This window comes from Sus scrofa, chromosome 14 (assembly GCF_054392235.1).
Source record: "Sus scrofa isolate SSC_HxYL_T2T_F1_AM1 chromosome 14, Sscrofa_HxYL_maternal_Yorkshire_Landrace_v2.0, whole genome shotgun sequence".
Taxonomy (NCBI): domain Eukaryota; kingdom Metazoa; phylum Chordata; class Mammalia; order Artiodactyla; family Suidae; genus Sus; species Sus scrofa.
Window position 1 is genome coordinate 152058837 of NC_139396.1, and position 25103 is coordinate 152083939.

A 25103-nucleotide genomic window follows, 5' to 3' on the forward strand; every position below is an offset into this window, starting at 1 on the left:
CAGAGGTCCAGGTAGGGTGGATCCCCGTGCGGTTACAGCCCAGGAACTGCCTTGAATCATTCCTCCCACTTCCCTTCCCCTCCACAAATCCATGTCCACAGCACCCCTCTCGCTGGCTCAAAATCACCACCTCCAGGAAGCCCTCAGCAAGTTTTCCATGTTAACTGGCGTCCATTCAACCCCCAAACTTGATTCAGAATTCATGCGGAATTTGCACTTGCCACCGTATCAATTGGAAAACAGTCCCCAGCTACTTCTCATACTTGTATTTGCTACCTGTCTTGTTTTCTATCTGTTGCTGAGCAAGTGAGGCCTGCTGGATGTTGGGATATGTCCTGGGCTCAGTGCCCACTCCAGGTGATCAAAAAACGCCAAACGATGCAATGGGCCAGTGGTTTCTTAATGTGTAGTCCTGGGACCTGCAGCATAAGAGTCACCTGGGAACTTGTTGGGAAGACAACATCTCGACCCACCTGGGAACCATCAAGCCTGCTGATTAACTCTGGGGCTGGAGTCCAGCCTCTGTTTTAACAAGCCCTCCAGAAGTTCCCTTCGTGGCTCCGCAGTTAACGAACCCAACTAGGATCCATGAGGATGTGGGTTCGATCCCTGGCCTCGCTCCATGGGTTAAGGATCCGGTGTTGTCATGAGCTGTGGTGTAGGTCACAGACACAGCTTGGATCCTGCGTGGCTGGGGCTGTGGTGTAGGTGGTGGCTGTAGCTCCATTTCGACCCCTAGCGTGGGAATCTCCATATGCCATGAGTGCAGCCCTAAAAAGTGCAAAAAACAAAACAAAACCCTCCAGGTGGCTCTGGGCTTGTTCATGTTGGAGGAGGGCTGAATTAAGCTAAGAGCTAGTCTCCACCTGTGTGCCAAATAAGGCCTTGGCTTCCCCAGTAAGAACAGGGCTGGCAGAAGGTTGAAATCTGCCAGTGTTCCATGCTCTGCAAGTGTGTACATACCATTTCCTAAGAACAGAGTATGCTATGAATAGTCACATTTGCAAATTCATGTCAAAAACAAAAACCTCTGCAGTACAATTTCATCCCTTTTGCCTATCTTACTTCTGGCATTCCTCCTATGAAAATTTGCCAGAAAACTAAAGTTTACCCCTTATAGGTCCTTTCTTGAAATCTAACTTTTCCTGCTTTAAGTGCATTTATGTTGGCAAAGTGGGCTCCTGAGCCATCAGAAGCAGGTGGCAATATTTGGGCATTAGCACAGCAACCTTAGGTTCCCTGCCACTTCGAGTCTGTGTGCTTGTTTGCTAGATTTCTCTGGCTGCTCCTACCTTCAGTTATATCACGTGTTGCTTCCTCTGTGGGTTCCTCAACTAACTCCAGCCTCCCTTCTAAGCTGGCTGAGAAGCCAGATAACCCTGCTGGGTCAAACTGTGTGTAGACAGAAAGAGGCCTGAGGGAGGCTCCTCCGGGCCAGTTCCTGGGCCTGGCAAGTCAGTATCTGTCTGTCACCAACCACAGACCCTCCACGGGCCTCAGCCTGTCCATCTGGAAGAGACGGGTGTCTAACGTTTAGTCTTAACTGAATTCTTCCAGACTTGGGGTGGGGTCGGGGGGGGGATGTCAGTTTTCAAATCAAGGTCTAAGTAGGGAAGTCAGATTACCTGGTCCTGGAGTTTTTGGAACATCAGTGGGTGTGGTTCCTCCAGAATCTTCTCATTGAGCCGGGACTGGCCCTCAACATTGACTTGTGATGAGGCCTTGCTGGACAGAAAGGTCATGTATATCTCCTTTGCCTTTTCCTGCATCTGGGGAGACACGGAGAGCTTGTCTGTTATCTGCGAGCATGGCCCTTCCGGGCCTGAGCCGGCTCCCCTCGCCAGCCCAGTCCAGCAGGAGACGCTGCTGCTGTAAGAGCCCTGGGGGGTGGGGGTGGGGCTTGGGGTCAGCCTGGCCCCCTCCCCTCGCCTTCCATGCATCTGTAGTCGCATCTCCTGTCACAAAGCTGCCTTACTATCCATTCAGAAATAAAGACGGAATCCTGGCCCAGAGTGAGTGACATTAGGTAGCATTCCTGACCACCCTGTGACTTCTCCAAAGGACTCTTGGGAACATCACTCAGCCATAAAAAGGAAGGAAGTACCAACACGTTCTACAACGGGATGAACCTTGAAAGCATTATCCTCAGTGAAAGAAGTCAGACATGAAAGGCCACCTGTTACAGGAGTCTATTCATATGAAATATTCAGAACAGGCAACTCCCTAGAGGCGAGGAGTGGTTGGCTGGGGGAGGGGGAAATGGGGGGGTGGCTGCCTTGTGAGTAAGGGGTTACTGTTTGGCATGATGAAAAGGTTCTGGAACTACGTAATGGTGATAGCTGTTTAACGCGGTGAACGTGTTTGACGCCACTGACCTGCTCCCTTTAAAATGGTTGAACTGGTAAACATGAGAACCCTAAAAAATGGTTATGGTAAAATGTATGTCTATTTTGCTGCAATTAAAAAATTTAAACGATGAACACATATCCTAGCCAGTTACCAAGCCCCTACTATGCTCCAGATACTCACTAGGTGGTTTATAACTAGGGGCCCATTTCCTTAATCCCTTGGGTGCCTAGCCAAGTACCCTCCTCCAGTTAGGGCCACATCCCAGATGAGGACAAGGAGGCCAGGAGAGCTAGCGTGGCTTAACCAGGGAGACAAAGGACCACTTGGTCCAAAGCCTGGCATTTCTGCTCAGTTCCACGCTTACAAAAGACATTAATCCCCCAGGTGGTGCTACCAGGCACCAGGACTGGGGTCGTTTTCGGGGAACAAGCTATGAGTGTTAGTAAGATAGAACCCTCGGCCACCTGCCCCAAGGCCTAGGTGCAGTCGGGCCGGAAGGCGTCTGCCCTCATCAGCGAGGTTGGCAAAGGCGTCCACACCTGCAGTTAGGCTGCACCGAATCCCAGCAGCGGCTGGTGCAGGAACGCTCTCAGGGTGAGCGCTTTGTCTTACAAACAGCAGGCACCTGCTGGGTCCTGGAGGTGTCCCCTGAGGGTTCTAGGCTCTCTGACTTCCTGTGCTCTCACCGTGCAGGCAGCAGACATGGGGGCTGTCTCTCTATGCATCAGAGCCTCATGGTACCTCACCCGACAGAGGAAACCAGACAATAAATGCCTCTGAAACAGAGCTGCAGATATGTGATTTGCAAGGAGAAGCCAGGGGGCTGCTCAAGGTCTCTCTAGAAAACCGCCCTTCTCTCCAGAGCCCACCTGGAGCCCCACATGTGCTGCAGAGCTTGGCTTAGGAAACCCCGGATTCTGAAAACCTCTGGCCTCATGGAAACCCCCAGAAGGTTCAATTCCTGGTGCTTGAAAGGAGGGGAAAAGCCATCTTTTAACTTTGTATAGTTCTGGGGACCAGTTGACAAAAGACCCCATGAGGCGGAGGCCTGGCCATCTGCCAGCCCCAGGAAGAAAGCCTGGGCAAGACGCGAGGGAACATTGCCCGGGTGGGGGCCTTTATGGTAACGTGGTTCTTCTAGGGGACAGGCTGGAAGACCCGAGTGGGGCAGCCCTTTGGGGCCGCCTGCCTCTCGAAGACGGCCTCCCCCACCACCCCCACCACCCCCATTCTGTCAGGAAGGAACATCTTTGGAAAACCACTTCCTGTTGTAAGAGCACTTCATAGTGGCAGACGTGCAGCCAGCAGATTAGCAACCTCCACGTGGGGCTCTGGAAGCAGAAATCACTGTAGGCTTCTCCTCCCCCTTGAACACACATACACACACACACATACACACGTGTTCCAGATGGAGCCGGGCTGTCTTGGGTGGTTCTGAAAAGAAGTGTAATGAATAGCTTGAGGCTTAGAGGTGGGGGTGGAGGGAGGACAGGAAGCAGGTTGGGGGGGGGGCTGGCTCTCGGCCCCACCCACATGTCCCCAGCACCCAGCGTCCCAGTCTGCGGAGAGTGCAGGGTCCCCAGTCCGCCCTCGTCTCTGACTAATCGTTCAGGGTGACGGCGGCGTGGGCAGAGCTTATCGGGCCGGGGTAGGAAGCGTGACTGAGAAGGGAAACCCTGAGACTGCCAACCACAAGCCGGTCACGGGAAGGCCTGGTGTCCACGCCGAGAACACAACGAAAAAGAAGAACCGGGTGGCTCGAGTTATTTTGGTATATTTTCCAGAGCTTGGTTAACCCAACTCTAGTTCCCGTCGGGACAGGGTGAGAACATCCCCCACTGGGGTGGGGGGGAGACGGTGGCAGCGCTCAGGTCCCTTACCCTGGGCACAGCCTGGGTGGCCTGCCGCGCTCCTCTGGCCCTTGCAGCCTCCGCTGCGAGTGTCTGTCCTGCCAGGACAGCAAATGGGCCCAGCACCCAACTCTGCCCCAGAAAGTGCTGGAAAAGCATTCTGCCCTCTGGGCCCAGGTGATGAGTCTCAGTATCCACCTGAGGACCGTCTGTGGAGCACGGACCAGGTCTGCCTCCCAGACACCCCACCAGCCTGGCAGCGCACCAGCCGTGGTAAGACTCGGGCAGAAGTTAGCCCTCAGACGCTGCTCCCAGCAAGTGCAAGTTTAGGAGAAGCAAATTCACTTCAACATCAGCCCCAGAAACAGAGATCTACCCGGAACAAGGACAAGAGCATCTGCAGCCCACAGCTTGGACGAGCTGGTTCCTCTGTCTGTTCTGGTTCCTCTCTCCCTCCCAGTGAGCGTGCTTGGATTTTTTTTTTCCCCCCACTGGGAAAACACACACAACCTTTGAGTAAAAGGTTGTACATCTTCCTATAGCTAATGACCTCTTACTGAAACATCTCAAAAGAAAAACGTGCATTTTGTGGCTCCACTCTGTCCCCCCGCGCCACCTGCTCCTCAGCCCCCGGCTTCTGCCCCTCCCACCAGCTCACTCATGTCCTTCCACCTCCAGCCCCTGGTCCTGCTTACCGCGGCTGCCCTCTCAGAATTCTCCAGCATTTCCCAGCTTCCATCTGCCTCCTTTGCCAGCTCCTGTCCTTCTGTGCCCCCCATAAATTCTGGAGTTTCCCAAGTCCTGCCCTAATCTGGCTGCGTTCCCAGCCACACCGTGTCTCAAGATTTCAGCCTATCTCTCTCTCCCAAGACTACTGACCATGTAGCCAACTGATTTCTAGACATATGGGCTTGAATGTCACCTCAAACGTAACAGCAAGGAAAGTAGTGGGTCCCTCCTGGCTGGTGGGTCCTGCCGTCTCTAATCCAGGAAGCTGGGAGCAGCCATCCCCTAACACCGCCCCCCACCCCTGCACCCTGCCTGTCACCGAGTCCCCGCCTTGCCTCCATCAGCCCGCTCCCCTCCGTTTTCATCACTCTGCCAGAGATGGACAATGGGACAGGACACATAACTGGAAGTAATGGCTCGATCCTTTCATTTTAACATCAGCTTCAGAAAAAGAGGCAAAGAACGTGTCAGGAGAACAATCTGAGCATATTTCTGCGCACTGACGCAGGACGTGGAAAGCGTTCAGAGGTACAATAAGGGACTGCAGAGAGCAGCAGGAAGAAACCTGGGCACCTGCCAGGTTGGAGTGGGGAGGCAAAGCCAGCAAGAAACCTCCAAAAGTAGCAGGAATTCCAGGGCATTGGGGAACCCTGGCCGGAGGGATGAGGAGGGCCGCAGAAGGGAGCTGTTAGCCCCCCAGGTCCCCGACCCCCAGCCCTGAGCAGTTATCCCGCCGCGCCCCCACCCCCCAGAGGAAAAGAGCCTGGAATTTTCTCCTCTATAGAAACTGACTCGGGGAAGTGGCAGACACGAAGGAGGGCAAGGAAGAGATGGCAAAGTGGATACAAGGACTAAGTGGAATCCTTCACGGAAACACCCTGCAAGTTTCTCCCAACTCAGATGATCTGAGATGTTTATAAACATCGGGCTTGTGGCCACCAGGAAGGGACTAGGGGGCCCCAGTCTATAGAAAAGATGAAAGAGTAGGAGGGGAAAAAACATAAAATTAAGGACTCATCCTAGGGGATGGTCATCCTTGGGGGGAGAGAGAAAATGGAGAGAAAGAAGTTACTTTAAAAATGACTGTGAAAATAACAATGTAAGATCATTTCCCAGAACTACAAATTTCCAGGTTAAAGGGCTCCATCAAATGCCCACACCATGAATGAACCCACCCCTTCTCCAAAGCCTCTGATTGTACAGTTTTACAATACTGGTGACAGAAAGAGGATCCTATGCCATTCCAGAGAGAAAAAGCAAAGAAAATACAATAGCTTACCTATAACATACTGATTCTTAACAAAAATGGAAAATAATAGGCCAATGTCTACAAAATTCTGAGTTTCAACCTAGAGTTCAATTCTATGCTCTATGACGTGGGAGAATAGGGAAAAAATAGAAATGTCATTCAAAATCTTTAAAGGTCTATACGCCCAGTCCTCTCTCTCAAGAAGTTATTGCTGGTCCTGCTCCACCAAAATGAGTGACTCCGGACAGAAGAGGACCTGGGTGTGGGAGGCCGGCCGGAGAGGGGCAGGGAAGGGCTAGCGGTGGCGAAGGAAGACCTGGGGTCACCCCGTGGGAGCTGTGGTCAGAGGACCCCAGGAGGACTGTCCCCAGGGGAACTTGGATGGTAGAGACGATCTGAGAGGCCTGTGTAAAGTGGTCTAAAGGGCTATTAGTATAAAAATAAGAGCAAAAAAAAAAAGTCCAAGAAGGAAAAATGTAATCTCAGCATCCTCTTTGGCTCAGCAGCAAACAACGAACAAAAAAGCCTCAGTAATGAAAATACAGCAGACAGAGGTCTAGAGTAAGTGAAACCTCAGTTATAGTAACAGGATGTTAGAGGCCATCTGAAAGTGACAAAATGGGCCAGGAAGGAGCGGGGGTGTAGGGCAGGCCCATGCTAGGCCCCAGGCCACACCATGAACAGCTAAGCTCCCACCCTGTCCCACCTGAACTCAGCCAGGTCCACGGGCAAAAGCAAAGCTGGGAAAGACACAGCCCAAAGCCGAGGGGCAGTGAAATCTAGAGTGTGCTGAGGGTTTAAAGGCATGAGCCCGTCTTACTTCACTCACCTGTGAAGTGAATGAATTTCATGGAAGGAGTGCTGGTCACTTTGGATTTTTAGTTTTTGTTTTTTTTTTAAACAAAAAATCAATCGCTGTTAAATACTGGGTCAAGTTTTAGTGTTAAATACAATGTAATAAAATGAACAAAAACCACAGACCCCGCTCCCCATAATTAACTCTAAAACACTATAAAAATGCACAGTACCATTAGAATTAAACATATCAGCGCAAGTTGCTCTCAGAGCTATGATTATTAGAAATCTTGCACCATCCCACCACTTCCCCGCCCCCACTCTGTTTGGTTTTTACAAATCTGTACCAGTGGCTGTATCCATCTCAAGCCCTGTCACACAGTAAGCCAACTTAATATGCATGAGCTGATGACGGAAGGAAGGAAAGAATTCAGGAGTAGTCAAAGAAGAAGCACCTTTTTGGAGCTTTTTTTTTTGAGGTTTTATGAGACAAATGCTGTTTTGTATTAGAAGATTGATGTATCTCATGGGCTAATTCAACAGGAAGAGGCCCTTTATAGGAAAATTTTAAACTGTAAAGAAATTGCAAAGGGAGAGAACAGCTCTGAAGGCTGACTGCTGAATCTAAGTGCCTGGCATTACACCCCAGGACCATTCCAAGGAGGGAGGGTGGGAGGCATCACCCACCCATCTTCCTAAACCCCAGGGCTCCCCACCAGAAACAGAGTCGAGACCCTCCCAAACTAAATGGCTGCTTTCCAGGCTGCCAGGGGGTGAAGCACAGACTGGGGAAGACACAGCCCCAGCCCGCTGTTTGGAGCTTCTGAGAACAGAGGCCCCAACAGAACGGAGGGCAGGTTCCTCACTCAAATCCAACCCCTTGAGTGACGGACCGCATGTCAAGGTGAGCAGGGAGGCCAGGACCCTGCCCACTGCGGATCCTCAGGGGCTCAGCAGGTAACAGGAGGTTAGAGGTCATCTGAAAGTGGCCTGAGTGGAAGGACAGAGCCAGCCACTGTCCTAGGTGCTCGGATACAGTGGGGAAGAGGACAAAGATGACAAACCTTCCAGAGTCCACATGACAGAGGGAAAAGCAAATCAAACTGAAGATAAATAAGAGATACAAGGTACCAGATAACTGGGTAAGTGCTCTGGAGAGATCCGGCTGGATAATTAGAGTCAAAGAATGCAAAACCCAACCGGCACAGGTCCTATTTAAATAACGGAGGCCAAAGCAAGGTTCGCATCAGTCTCATAACTGCCCTAGTTCCCTGTAGAGAAACCGTCCCCCCTGGATCAGACATGGGAAGTCTGATTGTGCAATTCAGTTAGGCCGACTTCTCCCTGTATGATGGCCTCCTCCGCTTTTTAAAATTAGTGAAACAGAACTTACTTCTGGTTTTACTTCCCCTGCAGCCAGACCCACCCGTGACTACACAGGGGATCTGGGCCTGCATCCTGGTTCTCTCTGCACCAAGCCAGGCGGCTGTGGGTGAGCTTAAGTGCTCAGACCACAGCTCCAGCATCTGGAAGGGCGGGAATTGTCATCACAAGGCTGAGTGATAAACCCAGACTGAGGTGTGGACACCACCATGGGCCCCAGAGAACATACCACCTCCCTTCCCAGTGCCATCTGCATCCTCGGGCAGGTGGGCGAAGTGGCGGTCATTGCCTGGAAGCAATGGCCAGGCACGCTCCAGGGCACTAGCCTTCAAGGAGTCCTATGCTGTGGGACAGGGCTGGGCGCACAGAGAGAGGGCCAGATTCTGGAAGCTCTGACTGTGGGTTGTGGGCGGGCCAGTACAATCCAACACCGTGGCTTTCCAGCATTCACCTTGGTGCCTGGGGTCTCCAGGTGTGCCCCACCCCCAGCCGCAGGCAAGCAGAGCCAGCCCACCCCTGAAGCACGGCGCCTGCCTCTGGGCTTCCTTCAGCTCTTCTCTCCAGGCCTTGCTCCCCACACGCTGTTCCCCTCTTCCAGGAACACTCCCCTGGCCAGACTCCACTGAGATGTGAGCCCAAGAGTCACTTCCCCAGGGGCCTTCCTGACACCCGCTGCCTGTGCTCCCACAGAAGCTGGACTTCCCATTTCTGTACTCGTCATACTTGCAAAGGATTGTTTAACAAGCAGCTTCCCCTCTGAAAGCCTGTTCCCTAAAGAGGCTCATCTGCCTGGTCCCTGTGTGTCACGTGCTTTTCACAAGGCCTGGCCCTGAGCAGGTACACTGCAAAGATCTGGAAAACTCAATTGAATCAAAGGGCACACTGACACCCTATGCAGGGGAAACGACTAGGCAGCTTAGGGTGCAGATTCGAGTCCCAGCTCGGGCTGGCGGGGACCTCAGCTGTCTAGTTGTGCAATGCAGGGGTGGGCCAGCTGACCTGTCGGCCCCTCTCACCTCCAGCATGCAAACTAAGGGAATGGACATCTGTCTGCCTGCTTGAGTCTGAGCAAGGGTTTTAGGGCGAGGCTGGACATATCCATTGCCCAGGCCAGCATTTATTGAGGGTTGTCCTGGCCTTGGCCTGGGTGGGGGCAAAAGAGAGCAAGGGGCACGCCTGTCTCAAGGGATGCAGCCAACACTTGGCTTTCCAAAGCAGGCCCTACCACCTGAGGCCATTCACCACCCTGGAGCTCGGGCAAAGCCATCCTCCAGGGGGAAGAAGCAGGAAGGAAGCAAATGCCAAGGGTTATGTTGGGATGGTTTTCTCAGCTGACTGAGGAAGTTCAGCTAAAGGGACCTCGGATCCACCCTTGTCCCCACAGAGCGGAAAGTGGTAGAAAGACCACACGGCTTGATCTTGGAGCAAGGGTGCCTGAGGCAGAAAAGCCTTTGAATAAACCAATACAGACATCTTCTGCAAACACATAATGGCTTCTGGCCTCAGGGATTCCAGCTATGTGGAGCCAGAGGCTCAAAAACTGGCAGCCTACGAGCCTCATCGGCCCATGGCTATGTTTTTTTTGGCAGGCAAGCTTTTCCATCTTTTAAAAGAATGAGTTCCATCATTTATAAAATCGGAAGGTTTCCTATAAGAAGCCAAATGTCCAGCGTCTCTGGAAAAACAGGCAGCACTGGGCTGAAGATAGAAGTTGCCTTGGGAGGAAGGGTCCCTCAGAGTTCTGGGGTGAGGGGTGTGCAAGCCAAGACCTAGGTGGGTAGAACTCAAAGCAGGGAAGGCTCTGACGGCCATAGACCACAAAGCGTTCACTGTCAAAGTCAGCTAAGCAGCCCGCTACATAGAGCCTCTGGAGGCAGGGCAGGCTACCCCCTAATGGCTCCAGTCCCCACCACTCCCTACAGCCTCACACCAAAAACCTCCCTCGTGCCCTATAAGTTACCAGCCGCTGCAGGCATTTAGCCACTAGCCTCTCAGAAATACGCAGGCATGGGTCTCGTAAGCATACCCAATCCACAAGCCGCCTTCTCCATAATCTCCTCCACCTCTCCTGACACCCAACTTCAATGGCAGAAAATCCAGCTGACATTGGAATTAAAGGCTACCTCCTGCAAAGAGCACATATCCACCCAGGAGAACAGTCAGAAACTTTATGTGGGATGCCTGCCAACCACAAGATGTTCTGCAAAGATACACTGAATAATTGACAATCCATCTGATGCATTATCACCACACGCCTGCTTTACAAGATCCATGCAAGATGCTGGCATGTCAAACTCTGGGAGATGCATTCACATAAATTACTCGTGAAAAAAAATCCTACTCGATGATGAACTCTCAATGACTTAAATCGTTATTTTTACTTTAAATATTTGTCCATTTGAACAGCTCCCTTTTAAAAATAGATTAACACGCTTTTTAAAAACTGTTAATATTTGATCAACACAAGATAGCCTAATCTGAAGCTTAAATCTCTCCCCCCAAGTCCAAAACGGATTAGATTTCTCTAGGCAACTTCAACATTTATTGGAAAGATGGCTGTAACTTTATAAGAAGGGGAAAAAATGATCAAGAACGTGATTACAGGCAGTTCCCTTTGTGGCTCAGTGGTAATGAGCGTGACTGGTATCCACAAGGATGCAGGTTCAATCCCTGGCCTTGCTCAGTGGGTTAAGGATCTGGCATTGCCGTGAGCTGTGGTGTAGGTCACAGACATGGCTAGATTCCACATTGCTGTGGCTGTGATGTCGGCCGGCAGATGTAGCTCCAATTCAACTCCTAGCCTGGGAATTTCCATATGCTGCAGGTACAGCCCTAAAAAAGCTCAAAAAAAAAAAAAGGTGATTATAGAGTGGAAGAAGTACCTGCTTTTTATCTTGTGTTTTCTTAAAATCTTCACAGGCTAGCCAAAACAAAACATTCTCTTCACTGAATTCTTTTTTTAAAAACTCCTATGGATGAAAAGAAGAAAAATGTCAAACAGTATTCTACTTCAAAAACAAAGCATTTCCCTTTAAGAACAGATATGTCAAAATTCAATAACTGATCAATCTCCGCCCTGAAAAACCCCATGTATGTTTAATGTTACAGATGGAATTCCACGTGCATTTGAACTTAATGACTTTGACATTGTGAAGAAGAGTAAGAAAGCAGGAATCTACTTACAATTCTCAACTGACAATAAATTACCAGAAAGTAAATTAAAGTGGAAGATCTATTCATTCCTTCTAGACAGTGTTTAAACAAAGTACATTCCTCTAAATTTAGGCCCCCCCTTTTTTTAAACAAAAGAAAACATATTAAGCATGTCTAGAAATGCCATGATGAAAACTATCTGAAGTTGGAGGTGTGCTTTCCTCTGGCAGATGTTGGGGGGCTTGTTGGCACAGCCAGCTCTCTGGCTATGCATGGAAAAGTTTTCTCCTCGAGATCCAGATGGTGCTCACTGGGGTCCTCTGTCCAGAACTGTGAGTAGCCCTGCCTGCTACCCCCTCCTTGGAATCTGCAACAGGGAGCAACAGCACGAGAGCTTATCCTGGCCTGACCCAAGGCTTAAAGACAGACGTCAGTGGGAGTCGGGCAGATAAAAGGCATTCTTGACATTCACATGTGGTTCTTCTGACACCTGGGGTTTCTGCAGACCCTTTCTAGGCAGCACTGACCTTGTCATCCACCTGCCCTCCTCTGAGTTCAACTTCACCTTGCCAGCTGTCATCCGGCCTCTTTCACTGTCACTAATATATCCTGAAAATCCCCAACACACAAGAGAACAAACCTTCACATCACAGAAACCCAGGCCACCCCCTTCCAGGTGTCACAGAGCTGGAAACGCTTTGTCAACAAGCATGGAACCGCGTCCCCGGCATCTCTACCCCTCCCAGCCAGCTGTATAAGAACTGTGCGGGAAAGCGTTTCCATCTTGGGCATGACAGGTGCGCCGGTCTCATTCTCAAGTGGGGACACGCAGTGTTAAAAGCTGGCCTGGGTTTCCCCCACAGGCTCTGAAACCGCTTGGTGTGTTGCATCAATCCCAGTCAACAACAACAACAAAAATGCAAACCCTAAATCTTTTCACGCCTTCTGGGTCTTCAAGCAGATTCTCCAAAGAAGCCGCCCACTTGGCTGTGCTCTTGGGGTTCTGGTGGCTGCTGCTGGCACTCCCATCACTGTCGTGGATATCTGCAAAGCAAAGTTCAGACTGTGTATGTGGCCCAAAGATACTGTCATTTTACAATGGTCACTATGATCTTCATAACCACAGCGGCTCACCTTTAGTACTGTTACAATCCAGAAGCGACTCGAGGTGCTTAACGTAGCAAATTCATTCTAGTCCTGACAACAACCTTATGCAGTAGGTGCTACCAATCCCTCCATTTTACAGGAGTGGAAAACTGAGGCTCAGAGCTAAGAAGGGATGTGTCATTTCCCAACACTCCGAGTGCATCATCTTTCGCCCATTCACCTTTCCACCAGCTCCCTGGAGCCCTCCTCCCATGGACCTTGATTCAACGGCAACTCTTTCTCCCTACATGCTGTGCACAGTCTTATCAGGCTGTGTTGTGACGGTTTGCACGACTGGCTCTCACTAGTCTGAGAGCTCTTGATCTTCTGTCTCTAGCAGGTAGCTCACTGCCCGCTGGCACATAAATAAAAGTATGTACCAGGGCTGGGTCTAGGGTGGAGAAAGGGAGGCACTGGCTGGAGGTGCAAAATTTAAGGAGGTGCCAAAAACTCAGGCATCAGATAAATGAGATGGTCCTGCAATCGTTTGAAAAAATCAATTAATGCAAAAAAATCCATCACGAGCAAAATACCAAAAATTTAAACAATGCAGGATAATAATAACTCATTTTTTCCTTGTGCTTCTCAGGCTCCAGTATGGTTCGGCGCCAGGCTGTTTCTACAACGGTAGACAGAATGAATCAGTCACTCTGTATCTGGTGCACTCTCATTCTACCCTCTGAAAAGAGAGCCTCTTGACTAAAGGAAAGAGGACAGGGGCCTCCAACTAACACACTCTGGCTACGCCTGAACAAGGAAGTGACAACACAGCTACAGAATTTGGCCCCTTCCCGGAGATAAAGGAAAAAACATGGACTGTCACTTCGGGTGGGCTCAGGTTCCAAAGCCAGTTTGACTAATTCGAACAGTGTGACCATAGACAAAATTCTGCGTAAAATGAAGATAATCTCCTTATCTCTTGGAGTCATCGGAAGGATTAAAGGAGGAAGCACATTAGGTCCCTTGATGCCCACTGTGGCCCCTCCAGAAAATATTCTTTCTTCTCTCTTCTTCCTTAAAATAATGATCTATCAAGTGAACAATTTTAATAGCTAATACTCCTTCCTCCATTTCCCTTTTTTCAAAGTAGAGACATGTTTCTCTTTAAAAAAAAAAAAAAAAAAAAAAAGTCCTCTGAATCTAGGAGAAAATAAGTTTTAAATTCAGAAGTTCACAAAGCAGATCATTTTAAAAGGATACATTTTAAAATTCTTGGAAGTGTTCATTGCTGCAAGTAGCAAGGGGGCCATATGGTTTAAAATGTTTTTGGAGGAAAGTTGTATCAAAACATGTTGGACTTAGTAGTAACTCAGCTTCTATGATCCCTCCTGTTCTACTGGGGTTCATACACATGTTAATTTCTCAGGCAGCAGCTGACACTGACTCCATCTCCCAGCATCTGGGAAATCTACCTGGATTTTAGACATTGATTGGCTGGCCTGGCCTAAATAAAGTAGAAGCCAGAAGCCCACAGGGGCTGTGTTTCAACATGCACTGGTGATGGAGCACGTAAGAGAATTGTTTGGAACAAATGCATTTCTTTAATCGAGAGGCAAACTCACTCAAACATCTCAAATGGACTTGCCGCTTCTCTAAAGTGAATCTTTGGTTTGTGGATATTAAATTAGTCCCCTGCTCTCTTTGCAAATGCTAAAACAGCAAGCTTCTGAAGACTGCATTTCTTCGCAACAAAGTATAAATCAAATTAAAAGATCATTAGCATGAGAACTTTCTGCAACAGGGTTCATTCTACCAAGCATTTCACAAATTGACTCTCTGTTCCCTACCTGAAGAATGCACTTTGACAGTTTACTCCAATTCCCTACCAGATCTTCTCTTGAATAAATAAATGTAGAGACACAAGTTTGCTGTTCCACGAACAATGTTGGGCAGCCAGAAATTTCTCTTTCTCTTGTTCTTACAGAACAAGTCTTTTGGCTGTAAGTTTTCAGCCTTGGCCTGAAATGATTCTAAAACTCTTAACATTCTTTTCAATAATAAACCAAACCACATTTGAGTTTTCACAGCCGAACTGTCTTGCAAGTAAATACACTTGGGGGATTCTCATTTAGCCAATAGCGTGCTCTGGTTAATTGGGTCTTCTCCCTTCCCCCTTTTATTTCATACTCTAATTATTTTTGCATATTAGGTTTCTGCACGAGCTTGCATTTGAACAAAAAGTTTTACAACTCAAAATCCACTCATCTGGTCTAGTCCCCTTATTTAACAGACTGAGAAATCCAAGTCCAGAAAGTAAGGTGTCCCAGCTTAGGAACGCCTAGAAAAAAACCAGTACTGGGCAATATCCAGGCAACTGTCCCCTTCCCCAGGACCACCTCCCCAGAACTCCACGGTTCCTCAGAACACAAGAGTTTGCAAATGGATGGCCCTTCCTTTTCAGTTTCCTCCTGGGGAACCAGCTCCCTTCCACTGACGTCATGAAACACATCTACAGCTGACACTGTAACAGAAGGCACAGAATTTTCAGGGCTGGCTCAGGAAATACACCAGGACACGGACAGTATCTCCACGGCCATGGTTACCTGGCTGCTGCTGGCTTTGGTGCCCTGGACAAAGAGAAATTCCTTCTTGCCTTTCTGCCCACCTTCTGCCCCAGCAGTCCTTACTCTAGGAATCTTTGGCTCATGTTCTGTCATGTGTCTTTGCTTTCCTGGAAATGTTGGTTTGAATTTTGCCAAGACTTCCTGACGGACTTTTGGTTTTGATTAAGGCCTGTGGCTATGCCTTTAAAAAAAAAAAAATCCTTCTTGATTGGTATCAGTACAGATAGAGAGCTCTAGATAAAGGAATATTTGCAAACTCATTCACTTAATGGTGCCTCTTTGTTCATTATCCCACCACCATGAGATTGGCAGAGGTCCACTCCTTTGGCATCGCCCTATAGATCACCACTTAATGTGGGGTATTTCCGTTATTCAGTATCCTCTGCCCAAGGAGATTTCTGCTATTTTCCAACGCATGTAAGTAAAGTCTTCCCAAGCCATCTCAGCTCTTCCCCCCCACCCCATTTGTCTGAGAAGTTCCTGGGCCAGAGATCAACCCTCATTGCATATGTGACCTGAGCCACAGCAGTGATGATGCCTGATTCTTAATCAGGATACAGTTAAGCCACCATGGAACTCCTCTCGGCTCACTTAAATGTCACCATCAGCCCAATAATGGAGAAGGAAAGAACCTATCTTCATAGCAAGAAAGTTTTACTTCTGGGCTTAAGAATAAAGCAAAACCAAGAGTTCCCTAGCGTCTCATCTCCTCCCCAGTTCCTGGCACTTGGGAACACAAAGATCCCCACACTCTTCTTTCCTTTGTCATTGATAAGAGTTTCATTTTAGATGAATTACACAAGGAGGAAAAACACTTACACCTATCTTTCTAGCAGCAGTAAGATCACTGACGCTACCAAGGACCTGTCGGAGGTAACGTTTGTTTCGATTTTGTCCAGCTCTGCTTAGTTGTTGTTGTCAATTAGACCAGCTAGAAAACATTTTTGCAATGAAAAAAATTTTTATCTCCTGGGCTCTTCAAAGCATTTTAGATCTGCATATTTTTGCAGGCACAATATTACTTTTTTTTGCAATAAATTCATCTTTAGATGAACCTATCATTGGCTAATAAGAACCACTAACACAACAAATTATTCACAATGTGCGGGGTACTATTCCAAGCTTCTCCCATGGGTTAAATCATCTGGTTTTCATAATGACGCTCTGATATGGTTAATATTAGCCCCACTTCACAGATGAGGAAACCGAGGCACAGTACCTTGTAAGGGTCACCCAGCTAGAAAATAGGGAACCATGGCCCACGTCTAGGTTATCCTGCTCCAGAGCACATGCCACTTAGCATAGGCTCTGCAGCCATTTTTATTTTTGACATCTGCTGATCCTCAGACAGAGGCCAGAACACAACAGCCTTATTGATTATGGCAGTTATGTGGGAGAGGACTATGAAAACGGAGTTGAATTCCTCAAGACAAAAACCCATAGAAGACTGTACCAGAGTCACCCAGCATGAAAGCACGAGGTATATACTTTCCCGTTACATTGATGCTGTCCTATGTGGTCTGACTTTAGTAAAAGCCATCATTTCAAAGCCGGCTCAGCATCACGGCGTGGAGGCCTGAGGCTGGCTGCTTGCAGCATATTGTGCGGTGCATTATTTATAGATGGTATGACGTCATATCTATCAGGGACCTTCTCCGGACGTTAATTCCGTGGAAATCCATACTCAAAAGGCATCTCGGGCACTCAGAGACCTGAACGCTCACGGTATGACTTCCTGCTATTAGTCTGCAGAAAGATCATGGTGAATGATCCTGCAGACAGTTTCCCCAAATCAAAGATTTCAGCAGAATCTCAATATCCAGGTCCCTCAACAGCAGTCAACTTACATCCTCAAACTCTTTGCCTTAAACACCCCCCAACAAATGCACAGCATATTAAAGAAAACAAACCATTCAAGCCCCAGAAAAGGCAGAAATGTGAACCCTAAACTCTAAAGTGGTTTGGTGTCACACACACACACATCATACTCCCTTAAAATACTCGGGGAACGTACACACCTCAGAAAACTTATTTAGGAGTTCCCATCGTGGCGCAGTAGTTAACAAATCCGACTAGGAACCATGAGGTTGCGGGTTCGGGTCCCTGCCCTTGCTCAGTGGGTTAACGATCCGGCGTTGCCGTGAGCTGTGGTGTAGGTTGCAGACGCGGCTCGGATCCCGCATTGCTGTGGCTCTGGCGTAGGCTGGTGGCTACAGCTCTGATTCGACCCCTAGCCTGGGAACCTCCATATGCCGCGGGAGCGGCCCAAGAAATAGCAACAACCACAACAACAACAAAAAAGACAAAAGACAAAAAAAAAAAAAAAAACTTAAAGAGCTGGATCACTTATACCACATCAGACATGACATTTTTTAAAAAATTCATCCCAACTTAGAAGCAGAGAATCAGTTTGTTACAACTGGTGATCCATGTAAGGTTCCAGCGAAACTAGGTCATGGAAACCCTCTGTCTAAATATTAAGTGTTTATCAGCTCCAGTATCTAGCTTCGGAGAACAGCGACCCTTCAGGCATGCAATTCCCTCGGTGGGGAGGTTTGCCTGAATTGCCATGAGCAGAAAATAATAGTAAAAACAAAAACGTTTTGAAATAATCATACTAATAGCAAGCACCACCAGAGCAGGCCAACAGGCTGGAGAGGATGGTTTGGCTCAGAAATGGCCTCATGGCAGTTTTTCCGCAAGGCCAGAGGCCTCAAAGAAAGTCAAATGCCCAGGCGACCCTTTCAAAGGCCACCTATGCCCCCTGTGTGTGCACTGCACCCCTCCCGCCGATATCCCCCGCCTGCCAGCCCCCAGCGATGGAGGAGCTGAGGGCATCTGCCAAAGTGGTGGGGGTCCTTCCTTACGTGCCATGCTCTGGGGTCCGCCTGGGGAGGTGCCCACAGCCTAAAACGCCGCTGCCTTCCAGAGACGCTTTGTTCGAGACAAGCAGAGGCTGCAGGCCTCCTGAGCACCCTTGGGTCCCGAGGAAAAACAAGCCCCAACATCCTCTTTTGAGTGGACTAAACAACAGATGGCCCCTGGTTTCTAGTTTCTACCAGAGGGAAGGAAATAAGAACGTCAGGCTGCTATGGGCAGCCTCCCTAGAATCCTCACTTTCTAGGCAACGGCCCAGAAAAAATTAAAACTACCCAGGAGCCCAGTTCTGGAGGTGAGAGTGAAGGCGCCATCATTATTGTTTTTAACTTTCCAGAAGCACCCCTGTGCTTCCTCCGGGACCTGACATTTATGCAGAAATGTGCCCTCACTCTCCCCTGGCCCCCACCTTGGGGCAAATTAGTGACTTTTTCCCCTCCAATAGCAGTAAGTTAAGCTGTGTATTCCTCCCCATACTTTTTTTTTTTTGGCTGTGCCTGTGGCATGCAGAGGTTCCCAAGCCAGGGATCAAACCTGTGCCACAGCAGCAAGAATGCCAAATCCTTAACCCGCTGCACCATGAAGGAACTTCTGACTGTGTGTTTCTTGAGAGGAAGCGCTGTGTCTTCAGAGTTCCCGTTGTGGCTCAGCCGTAACGAATCTGACTAGTATCCATGAGGATACGGGTTCGATCCCTGGCCTCGTTCAGTGGGTTAAGGATCCAGTGTTGCTATGAGCTAGGGTGTAGGTTGCAGAGACAGCTGGGATCTGGCATGGCTATGGCTGGCAGCTGCAGTTCTGATTCAACCACTAGCCTGGGAACTTCCATATGCCATGGTTGCAGCCCTAAAAAGACCGAACAACAACAAAAAAGTCTTGTCTTCTCAGGGTCGGCAGTGTCTGGCACCACATATAGATTGGTAGTGATAAGTGTTTTCTGGTAGATTGTCGGTGGGGGGAAAGGCAGAGAGGAGGGTGGTGGCTGTAAAAAAGAGTTGGCATTGACTGACCACTTACTATATTCCATCTCAACCTCATTACAACTTTTGGAGGCAAGGCCCATCATTGGCCCATTGTACAGATGAGGAAAACTGAGGCACCACAAGGTTAAATCACTGACTCCACAGGAGCAAGCCAGGAAGTAGATGAGCTGGGATTCAATCCTAGGCTATCTGGCTGCAGAGGCTGGAAAGAGAAGGGCAGTGAAAGATGCAAGAACCAAAAGGTGGGCCCAGAGCTCCCGCTGTGTCACAATAGGATCGCCAGCATCTTGGGAGCACTGGGACGTGGGTTCAAACCCCGGCCCTCACAGTGGGTTAAAGATCCAGTGTTGCCACTACTACAGCTTAGGTGGCGACTGCAGCTCAAATTTGATCCCTGTCCCGGGAACTCCATATGCCATGGGGTGTCCCAAAAATGAAACAAAAAAAAGTGGGCCCTTTCTCTTAAGGAACTTAATTGAGAGGATGAGGCCAGTGTTCCCAGATGCCACACACCGGCATGAAGTTTTCTTCACTGGTTCATGAAAGAATGAGAAGGGAAAGTTTGATCACGTGAGCTGTGTTGTGTAAGGATCATCCTGGGTTACACCTTCTGTAAGTAAATTACACTTATGTACACGGTGCAAAAGACAAGAGCTACACAAGGGAACACAGTGGAACTGGTCTTCCGGTCACCCCCGCCCCTCAGCCACCCAGAGCCTCTCCTTAATAGCAACAGCGCTAGAAGATTCTTGGGTATCAGGACGTTCTTTACATGAGATGATTTCTTTCCTACTATTTGGGATATTGAAACATCCTTCATTTGTGGGATAAGAAAGATGGCTGATGATGGTGGGGTTTGTTTTTAATGTCCTGACTAGAGAGAGAAAGGAAAAAAAAAGAAGGGGAGCAGGGAAGGAAAGAGAGAAGCTGCCTGCTCCACACTCAGTCTCTAAAGACATGTGAGCAAGATGACCAAGGCGCCACTGCGTGAGGTCACGCAGGTAGCTCTGGGCTCAGGTCAGAGATTCAAGTTCTCCGTTCTGTCCCTTCTGAAATGGGTGGTTCTTTGAAGTTCCTGCTATGGCACAACGGGATTGGTGGCCTCTTGGGAGCTGTGGGACACAGGTTCGAACCCCAGCCGGCGCAGTAGGCTAAGTATCCAGTACTGCTGCAGGTGTGGCTTAGGATGGATCTGATGCCTGGCCTGAGAACTCCATATTCCGCGGGGTGACCAAAAAAAGAGAAAAGAAAAAGAAAAAATGAAAGGGGGGCTCTGGACAAGTCCCTGCGCCTTGGTGGTTTCTGCAGCTGTTTAGAGACAGACAGGCTGAATTTCAGGAACAGAAAGGGACAGGAGTTCCCGTCGTGGTGCAGCAGAAATGAAGCCGACTAGGAACCATGAAGTTGTGGGTTCGACCCCTGGCCTCGCTCAGTGGGTTAGGGATCTGGCGTTGCCGTAAGCTGTGGTGTAGGTCACAGACGCAGCTCGGTTCTGGTGTTGCTGTGGCTGTGGTGTACATAGGCTGGTGGCTACAGCTCCGATTAGAACCCCTAGCCTGGGAACCTCCATATGCCGCGGGTGCAGCCCTCAAAAGACAAAAAAAAAAAAGGGAAAGGGGCAAGAAGCCTCAGGGAGACCTGGCTTTGGGAGGGGACAAAAGACAGAGGTAGGACTGTCCAGCCACCCAGGGGAAGAGCGGGGAACAGAAGGAACGGGACCAGGAGGGAAGGTCAGGTGCAGGGTCCCTGAGCATACCACAGCGTGGCGACAGCAAAGCTGAACCCCAGGCATTCAGCAGAAGGAAAATTTGTCCCCGGAAGGCTGCAAGGGACTGTTCCACTCCAGCGGACCCCTCCTGACAGCTCTTATCAAGGAGCTGCTGCTGTCGCCTGCCTGGGCCCCCACTGCCACCCCTGAGGCTGCTGCCGTGGAGAGCTATCTGGGGGAAGCAGAAGAAACTGGTGAGTAAATTTAGTACAATTTAAACAGCCAAGTTCTCAGAGCCCAGCGGCAGGGGGCCCAAGGGATTACTCAACCCCAGGGAGGGAAGTGACTCAGTCCACCCAGGAAGCCCTAGGAAATGGCCCAGCCAGGCACCTGCTTAGTTTTCCAGAACTTCCAACAGCGAGGAAAGAAGGCATCCATTCCAGTACAAAGTCTGTGAAAGACCCACGAGCGCACCCTCCCCACCAGCCCATGGTGGCATTCAGAGTTGGCACCGGGCACTCAGCCGGCTGGTGGTCTGACTGCACCTGTATTTAAACAATGCCCTTCACCTCTCTGCCTGCTTTGATCTCCTGAAACTGCAGGCCCCGGGGCTGGTGATGTTCTGCAGGGGAAACTCTCCCCAGTGGCCAAGTCCGCCCTGCCACTAGGTTGTTATAACAAAGACATTGAATTGTTATGTCAACTGTCATCTTTAAATAAAAACTTCAGCCAGCCATAAATCTGAGACTGGTCCCAGAGGTTTAATGGGATAATATATAACAGGCCCCAGGGCTGAGCGCCGTGGCGGGGGATTCCCCTGGCGGTTCAGCCCTCAGTCTGGACCCAGGGGGTGGACGGCTGTGGCTGTGGCTGTGGCTTTGGCTTTGCTTTTCAAGTGAAGAGCATCCCAGTTATCAACAGTGCACGTGGTTATAGGGGGCAGGGTGGGTGCACAGAACCCTTCGAGGGGTCCTCACAGTTTAGGGGCATGGCCTAGAAAGCTGCATTTTATCAATTCCCCCCCCCCCATGTGGTTCATGAACGCACCTTGAGAAACCTCAGAAAGAAGAACAGTCACATTTTGAATTGCACTTGGAATGAGGGGTTGGGAGTGCCAAACCTCAGCTTAAAGACATTGTTTCCAATAAGATTTTGCAGAAAAGCAGGAAAAGTCTAGAATAAAAGGAGCTAGGAGGTAGGACGGCAGCCAGGTCCAAATCGGGGTCCTGCAGGGGTGGATCCAAATTTTGTGGGGCTGGAAGTTTGTACAATCTAGAGAACCACTTAAAAAAAAAATTCAAAATCACCGCCCCCTGCCCCCGATTCAGTCTAGGGTCCCATGGTTCGCTTGGCTGGCTTCCAGTGCCTTTGCCTCAGGGCCCACGCTCCACCTTTCTCAGTGCTGGGTGGTGATGACCAAACTGGCAAGGGGTTATTTGTCCTTTCTCATCAGGGGACAAACTTTAAACCTAAAAATCGTTAACAACATCAGGCTCTTGGAAGCCAGGCATTCATTACCAATCCATGATATTTAGCTACCGATCTTTCTATCACAACCTAATCACATTTCGTCAGCCTTAAAATGTGTTACCCTGAAAGCAGTACACTCCACTGAAACAGCCCCAGTCTTTCTGGCGTACAACATGCGCCCATGCACCCCCAAACCATGCATATCCCATAATTCAGTTGATTTGTTTGGAAGACTTCAACTCAAAAGCCACCTGTGCAGTGATGTTCACAGAAGCTCTATTTATAATAAAAATGGAAAAGATAACAACTAATCATTACTCAGTAATGCCAGACACTGTACTAAAAACTTCATATACATGCTTTTCTGTGTTTTATCCCATCACTCTATGAAACAGTTTAAAGACGGTAAAACTGACGCAGAGGTGTGCTGGTGAACCAGCTCTCCTGGGCAGCGGAGTGGGGGAACCTTGATTTTTAGCATCTGCTGATTTTTGTGGTGTAAATAGCCACCGACAGCCAACTTCAAGCTACCTATGGTTTAGCAACCAGCTCCCAAATTTCCTGATGATGTAGCAATTGGTTCAGAGGTCAAGTAACTTGCCCCCAAGTTCACTGAATGATAGTCAGTGTGGGAAGCAGGAGTTTTTCAGAGTCCAGACTCTGACCATCACTCCATAGGCCTGTAAATATCCAACCATAGGGAGTAGCTGATACGAAGACCCACATGGATACTTTGACTCACAGGCAACACAGAAATGTTTACATGACCACTAAGACTAAATATAAGCAATTTACAATAACCCTATGAAATCCTATTTTATTAGGGTGGAAACCCTACTTTATTAGGGTTCTAAATATTAAGTGCAATAACATGCATCATTTGATAGATGGGAAACCAGCTGTAACTGTTTAAAGAGGGATCTTTTATTCCCATTTTGCGGATCCTTATTTGCACAGGGAGGCTCCATAGCTAGTAAGTGGTGGAGGTGGGATTTGGATCCACCCAACTTAGCTTCCATCCTTTCTCTTAACCACTGTGTGTCTCATAAAATATGATATTCAGTGGGACAAAAATTCATGAGCCAACATGTACACACTGAGTATATACAGAAGCAACTCCTGGGGTGGAAGGCAACAGAAAAACCTCTCACCTCCAGAGTGGGGCCAAGCTGGGTTTGAAAGAGTCTCTATCACTTCCTAAGTGTGACTTGGGACAAGTTACCTAACAGCTCCTGGCTTCCCTTCGTTCCCTTCTCCATAAAGGGGCGAGAACAGTACCTATCTCACTGGGTTGCCCTTAAGAGTGAAGAGAGAATTCACCGAGAGCCGAGTGAACACAGAGAGTGGTCCCCATTAAGCGCTCAAAAGGGCGTAGCTGTTATCATGAACAAAAAGGGTAAGATGGTTGGAATCAAGGGCATGGTTTCATCATCACCGTGGGTTCTTTGTCCTGTCGAATCGCTCCAAATTGTCCTCGGGCTGGACCAGAGTGACCGCCAAGCCGAACCCTTTGCAAAGTCGGCTCTTGCCTGGGCGCGAACTGCAAATGCTGGACCAGAGGGATGGCCAAGCCGAAGTCTTTGCAATGTCGGCCCCTTGCCTGGGCGCGAACGCCCTTCACCTGGCGTTCACCCTTTCTTCACCCCACATTTCGGCTCCGCAGCCCAGAACAGAAGGCGCTCGGCAGCCCCAGCCCGGATGCCCGGGGTCCAGGCGTGCCTTCCTCAGGCACTGCACAGGCATCATTCACACCAACGCCTGCAGCAGAGACAGAGAACTCAAGAAAAATGGGGGGGCGGGGGCGGTGACGGTCTGCTTTCAGAATCTAGATCCCATACTACCTTCAAAGTTTGGGGGTGTTCTGGATCTCATTTTTCTCCCCGATCTTCACTAAAAAGAAAAGTGCTGCTGTTCCTCTTTTTAGACAAACTTCCTCCCCGGCGCACCTCTCGCGGCTCTGTGCTCCCGCCGCGGCTGGAACCGCAAAGACGCTGGACGGAGCTGGGAGAAGATGCCGCGCCCGGGCGGGAGGAAAGGATGCCCTGGACCGGCATCGCCGGCTCGAGCGGCTCATTGCTGCCCCTGGGGGCACCCCAGTCCCCCACCCATGGAGCCCCTTACCTGACGGCGGCCGCTTCCTGCTCAGCCGGCTCACAGCGCGGTTAAACATCGCTGCGACACCCCGGGGAGGAAGGAGGAGCAGCCGGGCGGCGCGGGCGGTTGAGCTGGGGAAGGCGAAGAGCAGGAGGAGGCCGAGGAGGAGGAGGAGGAGCCGGCTCAGGACCGCCCCGGAGCGCGCGCCCCCGCCCCACCGCCCTCCGCCCGGCCAGGCGCCGCGTGGCGCGCTCCTTGCGCCCTGCCCACCCCAGCTGAGGCCTCGCGGTCCAGCCCCGGGGTGCCTGGGCGGGCAGGGCGCGCACGGGTGACTCCCAAACACCAGAATCCGGCTCAGCGCCCGGGATGGTGCGCACGAGCGCAGGAGGAGTTTGCGCCGCCTAGGACTTAGGAACCCTGCCCAGGCGGTTCGCGCGTCCCAGGGACCCCTCGCTGCCCCGCGGGGCTGGCCAGAGAAGACGCCCGCAGTCCCGCCCTGCCCGGCCCCCAGCCGTCTCCCTGCAGCCACGAGAACCGGGAGCGGCACCGCGGGAGCACAGTGCTTCTTTGACTCCCTGCACTTTGGCGGGGAGGCAGGCCGGGGTCACATCCCGGCTCAGAGACCGGGAAGCCGAGGCCTTGAAGTGCTGCAAAACCTAGGCGTGGCCAACGGCCTTCTTCTTGTCCCGGTGATCTAGGATCCTTGCTCCCCAGGCTTGCCTGTCCCGCGACTCCGTGGGCACTGAGCCATCC

The 25103-nt window shown here is 50.0% G+C and overlaps 1 protein-coding gene across 2 annotated transcripts in view; it reads right to left on the minus strand.

Moving 5' to 3' along the window:
* RGS10 (regulator of G protein signaling 10) overlaps positions 1 to 24499 on the minus strand; it is a 36678-nt gene extending 12179 nt beyond the window's left edge. The window contains exons 1-4 of one of the 2 annotated variants that reach the window (XM_001927416.5): positions 24378 to 24499; positions 12434 to 12552; positions 11238 to 11324; positions 1626 to 1769 (exon numbers count right to left, since the gene is read on the minus strand). In XM_001927416.5, the coding sequence (XP_001927451.2) occupies positions 1626 to 1769; positions 11238 to 11324; positions 12434 to 12552; positions 24378 to 24426 (399 nt within the window). In that variant the 5' untranslated portion in view covers positions 24427 to 24499. Of the gene's footprint in view, positions 1 to 1625; positions 1770 to 11237; positions 11325 to 12433; positions 12553 to 18085; positions 18239 to 24377 lie in introns of those variants that run through there. The other variant, XM_003359382.5, reaches the window with a different exon arrangement.
* Positions 24500 to 25103: the final 604 nt, after the last annotated feature.